This window comes from Antennarius striatus, chromosome 6, assembly GCF_040054535.1.
Source record: "Antennarius striatus isolate MH-2024 chromosome 6, ASM4005453v1, whole genome shotgun sequence".
Lineage (NCBI taxonomy): Eukaryota > Metazoa > Chordata > Actinopteri > Lophiiformes > Antennariidae > Antennarius > Antennarius striatus.
The window spans coordinates 24,675,579-24,690,109 of record NC_090781.1 but is presented as its reverse complement, the minus strand read 5'-3'; the positions used below and the strand labels follow the sequence as shown (position 1 = coordinate 24,690,109).

The window sequence follows — 14,531 nt, the reverse complement described above, 5'->3', positions numbered from 1 at the left end:
AAACAGAGGGAGCAAATGGAAAACAGAGAAAGCCATGATGCATACCTCGACCCTTTCTTTAAAAGCGACACTGAATCTCCGTATCCAATCCATTACCGGAGGATGAAATCCAAAGTCAGAAATCTGGCTTGATGAGAAATAAATTAGGCCTCGTTGCATCACATGCTCTGGAGGGGGACATTCACAAATACATATTCGTCAAATCAATTAGTTTCCGTCGCACCACAGTAATAGTTGTATGACAAAAGGCTCTAAAACAGGGCATTGTTAATGAAATAGGTTAATTTATACTCGACTGTGACTTCAGAGAGACCAAACACAAGCTGATCTATTGTACTGTTTATTTTATGGTTCTATTTAATGATATCTAACATATTTTAGTTGTGTTTAACATTTTTTATCTGTCATATCTATAAAGCTATCGGACCATAAGTTGTATGTGTTGAAAATGTATGCTTTTCCTAAATTCAATCGACAACAGCCTCCAAACAGTCTTTTTTTTTAACCTAAATAGTCTCCTTTCCATATTTAAGCATCATTTATTAATATGCAGCCAATTCAGTAATATATTCAAATGTACTAATAGATTCCAAAACTTCTGTATTATTACTTTCAACAACTTTAACTGCTGGACAGTTTAGGATAAAAGAGTATAGACCATCATAGATCTGTAAATTAAATTGTAGAATAAAAAGTTCTATTTTATTGTCGATGGGATAGATGATGGGATTAAATGTAACTAGTATTGCATTAAAGTAAGTATTAAAGTGAATAAGTCGTTGCCGTCGTAATAGACTGATATTTTAAAACTTTTAAAACTATATTTTACTGTCTGAAGTTTTGTTGAGTTTTCATGGTCTTGTTTTAATGCCTTTTTTTTTTTTTAAAACAGCATGCAGAAATAATCTTAAAACGATAAAACACTTATGAAGATGAGATGTGGAGAGAAAAAAACCACTTAAAAATAAAAGCAAGCAGACCGAATGCGCACCGGGAGGGATTTTGGGGGGTTTTGTGGCGCAGTAGTTCCTCCACCAGGGTCTCAAGGGGATTTATGGTTATCATTGTAAAATGGTCCAATTTGAATGGGCATTTCCCAAACATTTACCGGGTCTTCCCCCTGATAATTCCCCTCAATCTGTTTATCGATTATCTACGCAAGTGTGGCTGATTGGAATATACAGCTATAGTGAAGGATAAAGGTGCGTAAAATATTAAAAGGTTGACTTATGGGATTGAAAATTTAATTCAAGGGCGATTATGGGTCAATATAATGTGGACTTTATTCTTTAATGTTTAAGTAATCATCTAAACATGTTGACTGGTCAAAAGTTGTTTTAATTAGTTCCGTTTATTTGCCTTTTTTTATAAAATAACATTTTAACCACAGGTAAAACAGTTTGTGACGCGCGTCAGGACTGAGTCCACACCGAAAACACCAGCGGATTTACGGGCCTTTAGAAGCTGAAAGTTGACAGAAGGTTGGGGTTTAATGTTTTTAATAGAATGTAGGAGTCTTTATCTTACAGTAGGGGGCGTGTTCGATGCACAGCAGGAAGCTTCAGCCTCACCTAGGAGGGACTGACTGAGAAAAAAATATTGATTTAGGCTTTTGTGAGCCATTCAAACGTTCCCTGCAGCCTCTGATTGGCTGTTCAGTTACAGGTTGACATTTTATGGATCGTTTAAGAGCAGTTGAAAGGATGAAGGACTTTTGTTTCACCCCAGATGTCATTTTTCCTTCCTGTGGACTTGACAAAGAAAGAATCCGGTGGGTAACCAGGTTTCCTTTATTACTGAAATGTGTTTATGCATGTAAAACAGCACATCAGGAACATTTCTCTGTGCAAATACATTTGGTACTTGAACAACAATCACAGATTCCCATTAAAAACCACCATCATTTCTATAGGTCCTCTTCAAATAAATACAATAAGCTTAGATTTCCATAGGTAGACCCCGTTACTTGTGACAAATAAGAGGGTGAAAGTGCATCGCTGGACAGTTGGGGAAAGGTAGCGCAGGATGATTGAAGCAAACATTGGTATCAGGAGGAAGGGAGGGGAGGTTTAAGAATCATGTTGGACTGTTTTCGCTTTGTTTCGCCCCCTTGCAGTGAAGTAGGGGCACCATGATTGTGCAAGGGCAATAAGTGCTTAGAACAAACCACATTGGTGTTCGAATCAGCTCCAAATTCAACAAATAAATGCTGCTGGGAAGGTCAAGGAGGCCGATCACGACACAGGAGTGCAACGCACACGCCTCTCCACCACTTAGGTATCACTTCCTGTCATAGCCAAGAACAACAAATAAATAATTCTACAATTATATGTACAAAACGGCTCACAGTGATATCCATTAGCGAAAGCTAAGAAGTTAGCCTCGATGACACTGTTGCCAAAAAACTCATCACACTAATTCAGTGTTTCTATTGGGGGGTGGGACAACACAAAAACCTCATTGTCAAGCTCTACTTCATTAACATCTAATAATTGCATTATGTTAATGCAGGCACTGAAATAATACAAACTCGCCCATCCGATACTTTGACGGTGCAGCTCTCTGAGTTTGCAAAAGTGCTTGATTTTAGGTCTCAGAGGAGGCAAGATTGTCCTCTAATAGGTCGATTCCATGGTCAAGAAAATCACATTTCAGAAAAACATGGATCCTCAAAGGAGGAAGAGGATGGAACTCCAACACGGGAGCAGCTGAGGCCTGCATGGCTCTCAAATTCATCCCAACTTATTCCCACATTTTTCATCGGCGTAAAAAGCCAAAGTGAAAGAGCGCTCCATGCTGGAAACCCAGTTTTCAGCTCCTATGATGTGTGACTGATTTGACAGGGAGAGCAAATCCCTGCTGGCTGCATGGAAAAAGAGGCAGGTGAATGGTTTCCATCGCTGAAGCCATCATTCAGCGACGAGGTGAGGCACACAGTTTCAGGATGAGTATGGTTCCGTCTTAAATGAAAGTCAAAAAGAGATCATCTGGACCTTCTCAAGAGCCCAACATGCATCAAAAGTAGTCAAATAAAAAAATCACAAGCTGTCCTGGATGGGTGCAGATTTCAGTGTGGAAAGGAAACAGTGACACCCTGTGGGAGAAGTTCAAGAACAAAGATGAGGATTTTTTTTTTCTTCTTTTAGAACCCATTAAACCCCCCCTTTTTTACTATTTACAGTTTAAATTTTGGCTTGTTTGTAAGGAAATGACATTTTAGAGGATTCTCACTTCAACATATCAAGCAAAAATATTAATAATAATAAAGAATAATCACCTCAGAGGTGAGCATCAGAGATCTGTACAATACAGCAGTGCTTTGCTGAGCTATAGGGTGGATCATCATGGCCAGTTTATCATACAGTGAGTGGACATAGTGGGATATGCATATTAGTCATCATGGTGAGGTGGTGGTGGGGGGAAGGAATGATTAATTAACACGTCACATTCAGTCATCAAACCCACCACATCTTGGACACCCCCTACCCCACCAGGTTCACCCCTCCAGACGCGCAAACATCTGCGCCCTGCAGGAAATCCAAGCGCACCACCGAAGGGATCATGTCGGCCTATTGCTCCAAACAACATGAAGGCCTTTGGGTGTTTGCTGATTAAAAAAAGTCCATATAGATTCCTGGGAAAAGTAAAGGGAGCGTATTATTATGTAGAGACCCTCACACACACTCACACACACACGCACACACACACACAGCGGTTCCATCGTCAGGCGTTTCTCCGGGAGTTACTGGTGGCGGATGCGCGGCCGGTCTCATGATCCGGTCTGTACTTGAGCCAGCAGATGAGCCATGTGACCACCACGGAGAACATGGCCAGGATGCTGGCTACCGATAAGCAAATGGGTCCGGCCGGGGAGGGGGCGATGCTGTGGCTGTGCACGAAGATCAGGCCCATGAACAGCAGCACCAGCATGGAGAGGAAGGAGAAGATCACGCACACGCAGCCGGTGGTCAGCGCCACCCGTTTGCAGCTCTGACAGCTGTCGTAACGCACCGAGTCCTGGGAGAGCGTGGTGGCCGTGGACACGGTGGTGGACGGGGTGGCTTGGCTGACGCTGGACGCGCCGGACGCTTCCTCCCGGCGGAGCGCGACCAGGGCCGGGTGCAGCGGCGGAGGGTACGGCGGGAGCGCGTCCTGGGGAAGCGGGTCCGAGTCGATGTAAAGCGGGAAATCCTCCGTCACCTTGGTGTTGTTGGGGAGGTTTTGGATCCGGTAGTCCGGCACCGGAGTCCGGTGGCGACAGACGGGGCAGCTGATGCGCCATGGCCGCTCCTCCCGGAGATGGAGCGTGTTCAGGCACTCCTCGCAGAACGTGTGGAGGCACTCGAGGATTTTCGGAGCCCGTCGGTCAAGGTCGAAATAATTATAGCAGATTTTGCATTCGTATTCCTCGTAAGGGAACGCCGAGGAGGCCTGGCCGGGGGGCTCCGCTCCGTTCGGTGCCAAATCTACCTCTGCCATGTCATCTTTCGCCATTTACATTCTCCTGTGAGCACAAAGGGAGCTGGCGGACAGATGCTGATGACGGTGCACGTCTCCCCCTCCTCTCCCCCTCCTCTCTTTTCCGTTCATCGAAGCGCCATCACCACCCCCCACCCGCCAAACCCTCCCCGCAGACGTCAGTGATGGAGTTTTAATAATAATAATAATAATAATCCGGAGCCCAGCGGAGCGCGCACTGCTCGGGAGGAGTCGAATGATGGTTATAAAAAATAGAAATAAAAAAATAAAAAGCGTGGGGATGATGATGTAATGATGGAGGAGGAGGAGGACGCGTCTCGTTCATCCGGAGAGTCCGAGCATCCCGCGAATGAAGGTGGGAGAGAGGAAGAGGAGAGATGCGTTAAAGCGAGAGAGAGAGAGAGAGAGTTGTGTGTGTGTGTGTGTGTGTGCGTGTGTGTGTGTGTGTGTGTGTGTGTGTTGTTGTTTTCGTTGTTGTTGTGGGTGTGTGGACGCGCAGGGACAAGTCTCTGACGCAGATCGTGTCACAACACAGGAAGCGCCAATTTGGTCCTCTGGGCTTCCTGTAACGAAGCATCTGAGGTCATTGAGCTTCCAGTCAGGCGCAGGCCTGCTGCCCAACATCACAGACAGATGATTATGTTACTCAGTCCGCATTAGGAACATCTGAGGAGGAGCAGAAGCTCCACATGTGTTCCATAAACCTTTTGGAGTTGGGTTGCTGGCAAAAATATATATGTTTAGATAAATAAAACATGTTTTTATAGCTTGGTTGCTGGTTTTGTGAAGCTTTGTGGTCCCCAAAAGGTCTCTGCAATCCAAGAGCAACACTGTTGTGATATAGGTTTCATTCATTTTGCATATAACAGTGTATAAAAATGTTTTTAAAAATTAAATTATAGATAATTAGGGATAACTTGTTCAACCTGGAGGAACCACAGAGGCACCAGGTCTGAGTTTGAACCCATAACCTCCTGTCGAAGTGTTCTAAAGTGATCGTACGAGTCTGAAGCTGAAGGCTTCATGGTTTACAAGCTGAGGATGGATGGATTTAAGAAGAACAATAGTTGGACAGTAATAAAAGTGCACTTAAAACCAACTTTCAGGCTCAAGTTAACACAAGTGTGCAGTTTTATCCCAACTTCTATTGAAATTATGTTTAACCAGCAAACCACACAGAAGCAGGAGGAGCTTTTCCAGCATAAGTACACATGTTTAGGTAGATTGTTCAATAAAATGGAGCTGTTCCAATTTTTTTAAATGTTGCATCACCACGATGACGTTGATGAAGATGAATCATCTTTTAAGAGCACTGTCTTTGTTTTCTTATTGTTTATCTAATTCTACATAAAATGTGCAGCCATATTTTTAAAAATAAAGTTAAAAATAGGAATATGCAGGAAACCTATATTTATCATAAACAAAGATGTGTCAAACTCAAGGCCCGGGGGCCAAATGTGGCCCTCCACATCATTTTATGTGGCCCGCTTCAGCATAAAAGGTCAGACTGTCTAAAAACAAATACATATAAAAAAGTGTACTTTGACCAAAAACTACATTTCCCAAAATGCAGAAATTAATCCCATTTCAACTTTGACAAAACCAATTTGAACAAAGTTAATGTGCTAACTTGTGTTTGATGTCATTTTTCTTTATTCATCAATAGATTGATCCTTGATTGATGGAGTTCTGTGTGTTTAATAACCTGACAGATTAAAAGGATTCATGTTAGAACAGAGACACAAACAAACAGGGGTTTTTTCTGTGAAACTATAATGTTTGTAACTTGAAAAATTAATAAATTCAGCATTATTTAACATCAAGGAGTCACTTTTTTTTTTACATCTGGCCCTGTAAGGACAGACATTATTCTCATGTGGCCCTTGATGAGGTTGACACCCCTGGTGTAGAGTATAGAGTCTGAGAAGTGAAACATCTCCATTCCAGTCTTCAAATAGCTAATTTATAAAACATGTGACCCAGAATAGAGGTTGTACAGAAACATTAAAGCCGCTCCAGCCCCTGGCGGCCACGCCCCGTCGCGCACACCTTGTGGAGCCGCCGCACCTGCGCGCTACCTGGGGAAGCGTCTCCACGGACCGGCTCCAGCTCAGAGAACCCTCATCCGCTCGCTGCTGCGTTCGTGTCTCTTCAAGGTGACACCCTGGAGCTGCTGTCGTACCTCCAAGACTCGGAGCTGGTGGCCCGATTCCAGAGAGGATGCGGACTGTTCCTGATCGAAGGCGCGCATCACGGCGGCCCCGGGAGGACGCGCACTCCCACCGGAGCCGCGGGTCGTGAAGGCAAACCACGTGGGCGGACGAGGGAGACCTGGGACCACCAGGATATGAATTCGAACTTCCAACACAAGGAGAACGGAAGTGCTGCCGCTGTAAGTTGTTTACCGCGGAGAACGAGTCGGTACGCGTGGAGCGGGAGGTGCGCGGCGACAGGCTTTTCCCGTTTGTCTGGGTGTCTGTCAGCCTCATCCTGGGCTTCACAAAGGCAAGCAGTGGTGTGTGTGTGTGTGTGGGGGGGGGTGTTTACATTCTTCTCTCTAGTTTGAAGACAAAAATGTGTCCTCCCCAGGTTGAATGAACACCGTTCCACTTATTTCTCACCTCATTTATTCTGATGATAGCCAGATGGTGTGAGGTGTCCACAGTCAAGAGCTTTTTCTAGAAGAAAATGAGCATGGTGACGTCATCAAGGCCATCTTTACTTTGCCTTGTTAAAATCCAGACGTGGGGGGTTGTGGAAACTTTGCACCTGATGCAAACTAGATACCATAGATGTTTCTCAAAACCTGTCCACCCACTTCTAGCCTGTGTGTGTGTGTGTGTGTGTGTTCGCACATCCTCACGGGACGTCCCATCCGAGTGGGAGTGGGTCATCACCCCCCCCCCACATCAAGTCCACACTTACAACTTATTTAAGATTATCACAGAGATGTTAACTTCAACACTACATTGTCGTAAACGTCAAACATGCTTGAAAAAAGAGATTTTCGCAAAACAGAACAATAATAAACACAAGGCTGTGAAAGATGCATGATGTGAAACCATGGTGACCAAATTACCATGGTAGCCCCCCTCCTGCTGTATCTCCTCCTCTATTCTGAGGAAAGCTTCAAGATGACGCATCACCACCACCACCACCCGTCTACATCCTCAGATTCTCTTCTGGGTCTAACTTTTGAGTCACGTCGGAATATTTCTCTTTTCGAAAAGTTCCTAGAAGTTTCTGCTTCTCGAACCAACTTTAAGTGGTTCTCTTGTGAGACGGTTAACTTCTTTGAAGTGTATCCTTAAATCGGTATTTCTTCATATCCTGCCATAAAAAAGTCAATAAGTAGATCCAATTAATTAATTAGGACCTGACTTCTGGTCCACATGGCAAACAGTAAAACCAACATTCTGCAGTAACAGACAGGTGCGACGCTAACGCGAGGTGCGATATGCAGATTGTTTATCTGATATGGCGTGCTTCCAGTGGTTATTGTGGCAATCACAATGTATGTTCATTGTGTGTGTCCATTGTGTGTGCAGGACTGCAGCGGGCCTCGGTACGAGGTGAGGAACAAGATCTTCTACTTCCTCTTCCTGCTGTCGGCAGCCATGGGACATGAAGTCTTCTACATCACCTGCCTGCCCTGCATCCACTGGAACCTGGACCCGTTTCTGTGCCGACGCCTGGTCAACATGTGGACTGTAAGTCGCACACAGAGGGATTGTGGGTGTTTGCGTGTCGGACCACGTCAGCCGACGCCAACACGAGTCTTAAATCTGAAGTCGGTCTCTTCCACAATGCCAGCCCTCTTCTCTCTGCTCTCTGTCCCCCTTTCTTCACCTTTCAACCTCCTTTCATCCTTTGACCTGTCTCTGACACCAGCATGTTCATATATCCCCAGGCCGGGGGGGGGGGGGCACTGGGGCCAGCCTGACCAGGGCCCCTGACATTGGAGAGGCCACACATGAGGACACATCAGTGGAAAGAGCCAGAATTTTCCCCTTTAGATGTTTGTTCTGATAAAGTTCAGCACATTGCGACAACAGACCCTGAAAGACGTAACACGTGATCCCAGTCGGAGGGGTGTTTGACACGTCCACGGACAGTCGTGGCCCCCCAGTCCTGCTCCGTGTGGAGCGGGGAGGGTGTTTTTGTGCCCTTTGTGTCCCTGCCTCCAACGCTTGGTGGGTGCCCTGCGCCTGAACCCCGTGTTTGGCCCCCAGGGGAAAGGGCTACCATTCTTCTGGCATCCTGGCTGCACCATGCAGGCCCCTGTGTGAACTTCTCTCAAACACACATAAACACCAACACACACACATAGGCTCACACTCCCCACCTCGCCCACTAAACACATTCATTGCCCTCTCGCTAGTTAGACATTATAGCAGCTTTACTCCTCCAGCGGAGTGTCTTTATTGGCCTCATCAACACTCTTGAGCTTTCACTACTCCGTCCATTTGGTCCGTGGGCCCAGAGGGGACGTAACCCCACTCTTTTAACTTCTAACACCACCCTGCGATTGTGCTCCAAGAGTTCTAAGGTTGACAAAAAGGATTTTATTGCCTCATGTACAAAACTGGCACAAAATGACTAAAAGACACATCTAGAAAAGAAGACTTCCATACCCATGTCCTTCACTGATCGCTGCTGCCTTGCTTACAATGGGACTGTTGTTGACTGAAGAAATAACTGTCATTAACTACACAGCCATGACTTATATTGCAGTGTTGTGTGGTATTATTGTCGTTCTGCGTCATGCAAATACACCTACACTGTTGTTTGGAGCATAAAAACATTAGAAGTTATACTTTAACAAGGTGTGCACAATAAATCTGGTTAGCAGAGGAATGTCTCCAAAGAAAAAACGTATAGGCACGACTTTATCCGCAACATCACCAATCAAATTCAAGGCAAAACAAGTAGTTTGTGAACTATAATAATAATGTACAAAAGTATTAACGAACAATTAGCTATTAGTTAAAATTAAGTATAAGTTGTGATGACCTGATTATGAACCTGGCAGGAACGGGACAGGTGATGGCGTTATTTCTGAATATCATGTCCTCAAGTCCTCTTTTATAAAAGACTTTTGTTTTGGACACTGTTCCTTCAGGTCAGCTAACCATGGATTGGAAAAGGAGAAAAGAGAGACATTTAAAGGGAATCCCATGCAGCAAAAGGGCCCTGGGTCAGAATCTGAAATGGGCCACTGTCACTGACCCGGTCCAAGAACATTAGTCTGACAGTTTTCACAGGCTTAGAGTTAGAACTGTAGGATAAAGATAACAATCTGCATAACAATCTGTAATTTTCCTGAGCAGAAACACAGTAGTACCTCGAGATAGGAGTTTCATTCAATCCATGACTGAGCTCGTACGTCAATTTACTCGTATCTCAAACGAATTTTCTCCATTTAAAATAATTAAAACAATTTTAATCCATTCCAGTCTTGTAACAAAAATCTCTAAACCCCCTAAATGATGAAAAGAAGACTTGAAGCTATCCACATAGACCTCCTTCTTCTTCTCCTTTCGGCTTTCCCTTTCAGGGGTCATGACAGCGAATCAGTTGCCTCCATCTAACCCTGTCTTCTCATCCTCTTCTCTCACACCAACTACCTTCATGTCCTCTGTCACTACATCCATAAACCTCCTCTTTGGTCTTCCTCTAGGCCTCCTGCCTGGCAGTTCAGAACTCAGCATCCTTCTACCAATATATTCACTATCTCTCCTCTGGACATGTCCAAACCATCTCAGTCTGGCCTCTCTGACTTTATCTCCAGAACCTCTAACATGTGCTGTCCCTCTGATGTACTCATTCCTGATCCTATCCATCCTGGTCACTCCCAGAGAGAACCTCAGCATCTTCATCTCTGCTACCTCCAGCTCTGTCTCCTGTCTTTTCCTCAGTGAATTCACCTCGACCATGAACGTGTTAATGAAGTGTTAACTGAGGAAATAAGTGGAGTGAGAGGTCTGGTCATTTACTCATAAGTTTACAAAGTTAGACATCTTTCTGCAACCAGCGGAGCGCCGTGCTGGCTATTAGAAAGAATGCAGGTTTAAGTCATCGTGTTGACTGCACTGGACAAACCTTTCATGCATTACTCCCCCATTACTAACTGTACCAATCGACTTCTTATGGTTTAAATATAAAGGGTTTTTATCTGAGTATGACGCTAGTTCAACTCGAATCTTATAAGCAGCTGAAAATATAATGTTATCACCAGTAATTCAATCAGTGTGACGTTTTTTTTGCAGCGCCTTGATGCAAGACTGTCTCGCATCTCATCTCTAAGAAAATGCTCTTGTAATCAAATTAAGAGATTTAAAATGTCGATATAAGTGCAAAACAAACATTTTCTGAGTTTAATCATGCAAACAATGAGCTGTGCAATAACTGCTGTTTTCTGAATCTGCACACACACACACACACACACATACACCCTCATTGTGATCCACATGTTGACAGATCAAAGTCCAGAGCTGCTCTGCCATGGATCAATAGACGTATTCAGGAGGAAACATACAATCTGGCTCGGCTACATGCCTGTTTGCATTTCTTGGCCTGTCTTTAACTCTTCCACTAATATGAGCAGACAGGCTCTGGGCCACTCCTGTCATCTGACCGCTACAAAGGCATAAGTCAAGCTCTGGCTTTACTGAATATGTTGTGTTAATGGGGTGGGGGGACACGGGGTGGAGCGGGGGTATCACATCACGTGCACACATGAGCTGGTGGGCAGATTCATTGTGTCGGGAAAGAGCATGGAGGGTAAAACGCACACAAGAAAACGCTTGTTGTGGGAATACACAGAAATACCAATTGGATTGATCAGATTCAGATTTAGTAGTAAACAGGAAGACTTTATTATACTTTATTTTTATCATTCATTCCCTTATTTGTGCTCATTTTGGTCATTTTGATTAAATTTACGTTGTTATTTGGTTCCAGGAGACGTGGAAAAAAAAGTCTAAAAATAACGTTAAGTCGAATTAAACTGTATAAACTGAAAATAATCATTCCCAGTTCTGTCCTGGACTTTATTTATGAATGCATTTTCAATAATATTTGGTTAATATGAATCTATTTAAGCTGACGATGAAACTTTATTTTTTAACGACAAACGTAAAGTCAAGTAAAATGACGTAAACTTGATTTTTATTTTTCCGTGTTTTTTTTTTTTTTCACAAATTCCTGTTATTAGCTGATGATCGGTTGTCCACAGATCCGCGGTGACTTTGAACGCCTCGCTGCGTGTCCTCCTCACAGATAACACCAACATATTTTTATATCTCCATTGCCATGGTAACAAGGACTTCCAGATTACAGTGCCACTAGAGTTGGTAATAACACCCTCTCATTTCTCAGCCTTAAACACACACATTAGCGTCCTGCTCGGTGTCTCCGCTCTGCCTCCCTGCCCCTCGCTTAGACAGCCGGTCATTAAATATACAAGGCAGAGCTTTAAATAAACCTGGAGCAGCCCCCCCCACGGCCGCTGGGGAGCTCATGAAAGGGAATCGGTAGCACTTTTTTGCCAGGACACACACATAATACCTCTACCACCACACACACACACACACACACACACACCTTGTAGTGAGCGTCAGGAGCCCTCAGTTTGACCCCACCAGGAGAAGATGCTGTGTCAGCAAATCAGACCTGCTTCATTTCTCGGTATCTGACAGTAGATGTTGTTACAGGACGACAACACAGTCTGGACTCCATACCGGGGGGGTGGGGGGTGGGGGGTTCTGCTGTTTTCTATTGTTTGTGAGTAGGAACAGTGTTGACTCATTAATGAGGGTGTGGTCACGTCTAGAGCAAACTCTAATCAGGAGTTGACTTCCTCTACTTTATTATCCTCTTCCTACATCTCTGATTAGTTCTCCGGGGGCTGGCAGGCTGTTTCAGTCACGCTGGTGTCCGACTGGGGGAACGTCAGAGGCTCGACTGAGTGACATCAGCAGTAGAAGAAAAAAATCACGTCAGAAATGATCAAATTAGATTAGAGACGGTGGTGAGGACAGTCATGATGGACGGATTAGAGACAGTGGTGTTGATTAGAGACAGTGGTGTGGATTAGAGACAGTGGTGAGGATTAGAGACAGTGGTGAGGATTAGACACAGTGGTGAGGATTAGAGACAGTGGTGAGGATTAGAGACAGTGGTGAGGATTAGAGACAGTGGTGAGGATTTGAGACAGTGGTGTGGATTAGAGACAGTGGTGAGGATTAGAGACAGTGGTGAGGATTAGAGACAGTGGTGAGGATTAGACACAGTGGTGAGGATTAGAGACAGTGGTGAGGATTTGAGACAGTGGTGAGGATTAGAGACAGTGGTGAGGATTTGAGACAGTGGTGATGGATTAGAGACAGTGGTGAGGATTTGAGACAGTGGTGATGGATTTGAGACAGTGGTGAGGATTAGAGACAGTGGTGAGGATTAGAGACAGTGGTGAGGATTAGAGACAGTGGTGAAGACAGATTAGAGACAGTGGTGAGGATTAGAGACAGTGGTGAAGACAGATTAGAGACAGTGGTGAGGATTAGAGACAGTGGTGAAGACAGATTAGAGACAGTGGTGAGGGCAGTCATGATGGACGGATTAGAGATTGTGGTGATGGATTAGAGACAGTGGTGAAGACAGATTTGAGACATTGGTGAGGACGGCAGCATTTGGGGGGACATTTGGGACATTTGGGATTTGGGACATTTGGGGGGCGGCAGTGGCCTAGCGGTAGAGCAGATGTCTTGAAGACGGATCGCCCGGCCATCGGTGGATCGATTCCCGCTCCCGCCACGACATCCCCTGGAGTGTGAGCTGACAGTGGGAGGTGTCAGCTCACCTCCCAGCCACTGCCGAGGCGCCCTTGAGCAAGGCGCCGTCCCCACCACAAGCTGCTTATTGGGGCGCGACCTCCGAGCGCGACCCGTCACTCTTCCTCCCTGGACTAACTGCATGATGACAGGCCCCTAGTGTGCTGTGTGTTTCAGGGGCCTTGTTCACAACGCTGTGTGTGATGTGCTGTATACTAACAGAAATGCATGTACTAAAAAGAGTGTAAAGTGAATTTCCCCTCTGGGGATCAATAAAGTCTGGATTATTATTATTATTATTATCATTATTATTATTATTATTAGGACAGCCATGATGGACAGATTAGAGATGGACGGATTAGTGGTGAGGACAGCAATGATGGATTAGAGGCAGTGGTGAGGGATTACAGACAGTGGTGATGGATTAGAGACAGTGGTGAGGGATTACAGACAGTGGTGAGGATTAGAGACAGTGGTCCCTAATCCATCACCACTGGATTAGAGACAGTGGTGATGGACGGATTAGACACAGTGGTGAGGGATTAGAGACAGTGGTGAGGGATTAGAGACAGTGGTGCTGAACATAGGACAGGAAGTGGAGCTGCAGGTGGAGGAGGTGAAGATGTTGGGGTTCTAGCAGTGACCGGGTTGATTCCTCAGACAGTCTCTACTCTCTCTCCCCCCCTCAGGTGGTGATGTACATCGGCCAGGTGATGAAGGACCTGCTGAAGTTGCCCCGCCCCCTCTCGCCCCCCGTGGTCAAGCTGGAGATGCGTGTTGACGCCGAGTACGGGCTGCCCTCCACCCACGCCATGGCCGCCACCGCCATCTCCTTCACACTGCTGCTGAGCGCCCCCTCCAGGATACAGGTGAGCAGTGCCGACACCACCACACAGCTCCATCCATCCATCCATCCGTACATACTGTACATACATACATACATACATACATACATACATACATACATACATACATACATACATACATACATACATACATACATACATACATACATACATACATACATACATACATCTGTACATATTTATTTATTTTCATTTATTATATATTTTTTATTTATTTCTTTTAGGGATTTGTATTTTTTTGTAAGGTTTCCATTTAGACTCTCTGTGTTCTTTTGACCCACACATCTTTGATTTATTTAATTTACTTTTGAACACTGAATGTCTCAGATAACTTCATTCAAGTCTTTCTTCATTG

At 44.8% G+C, this 14,531-nt stretch overlaps 2 protein-coding genes across 2 annotated transcripts in view; one reads left to right on the top strand and one right to left on the bottom strand.

Annotated features, from left to right (window-relative positions):
• Positions 1 to 1,752: 1,752 nt before the first annotated feature.
• LOC137596659 (RING finger protein 228) lies at positions 1,753 to 4,665 on the bottom strand. Its single transcript, XM_068317353.1, has 2 exons — positions 3,278 to 4,665; positions 1,753 to 3,094 (listed from the first exon to the last, which is right to left on the bottom strand). The coding sequence occupies exon 1, from the start codon at positions 4,492 to 4,494 to the stop codon at positions 3,724 to 3,726; it is 771 nt and encodes a 256-aa protein (XP_068173454.1). The 5' UTR covers positions 4,495 to 4,665; the 3' UTR covers positions 1,753 to 3,094; positions 3,278 to 3,723.
• Positions 4,666 to 6,678: 2,013 nt separating this feature from the next.
• The window catches only part of sgpp2 (sphingosine-1-phosphate phosphatase 2), an 11,458-nt gene continuing 3,605 nt past the window's right edge, over positions 6,679 to 14,531 (top strand). Inside the window, exons 1-3 of the mRNA XM_068317896.1 lie at positions 6,679 to 6,871; positions 8,028 to 8,189; positions 14,000 to 14,179. Of these exons, the coding sequence (XP_068173997.1) occupies positions 6,827 to 6,871; positions 8,028 to 8,189; positions 14,000 to 14,179 (387 nt within the window). The 5' untranslated portion in view covers positions 6,679 to 6,826. The remainder of the gene's footprint in view (positions 6,872 to 8,027; positions 8,190 to 13,999; positions 14,180 to 14,531) is intronic.

Coding starts and splice junctions, on each gene's coding strand:
- LOC137596659 (XM_068317353.1), bottom strand. CDS start 4,494: ATGGCGAAAGATGACATGGCAGAGGTAGATTTGGCACCGAACGGAGCG.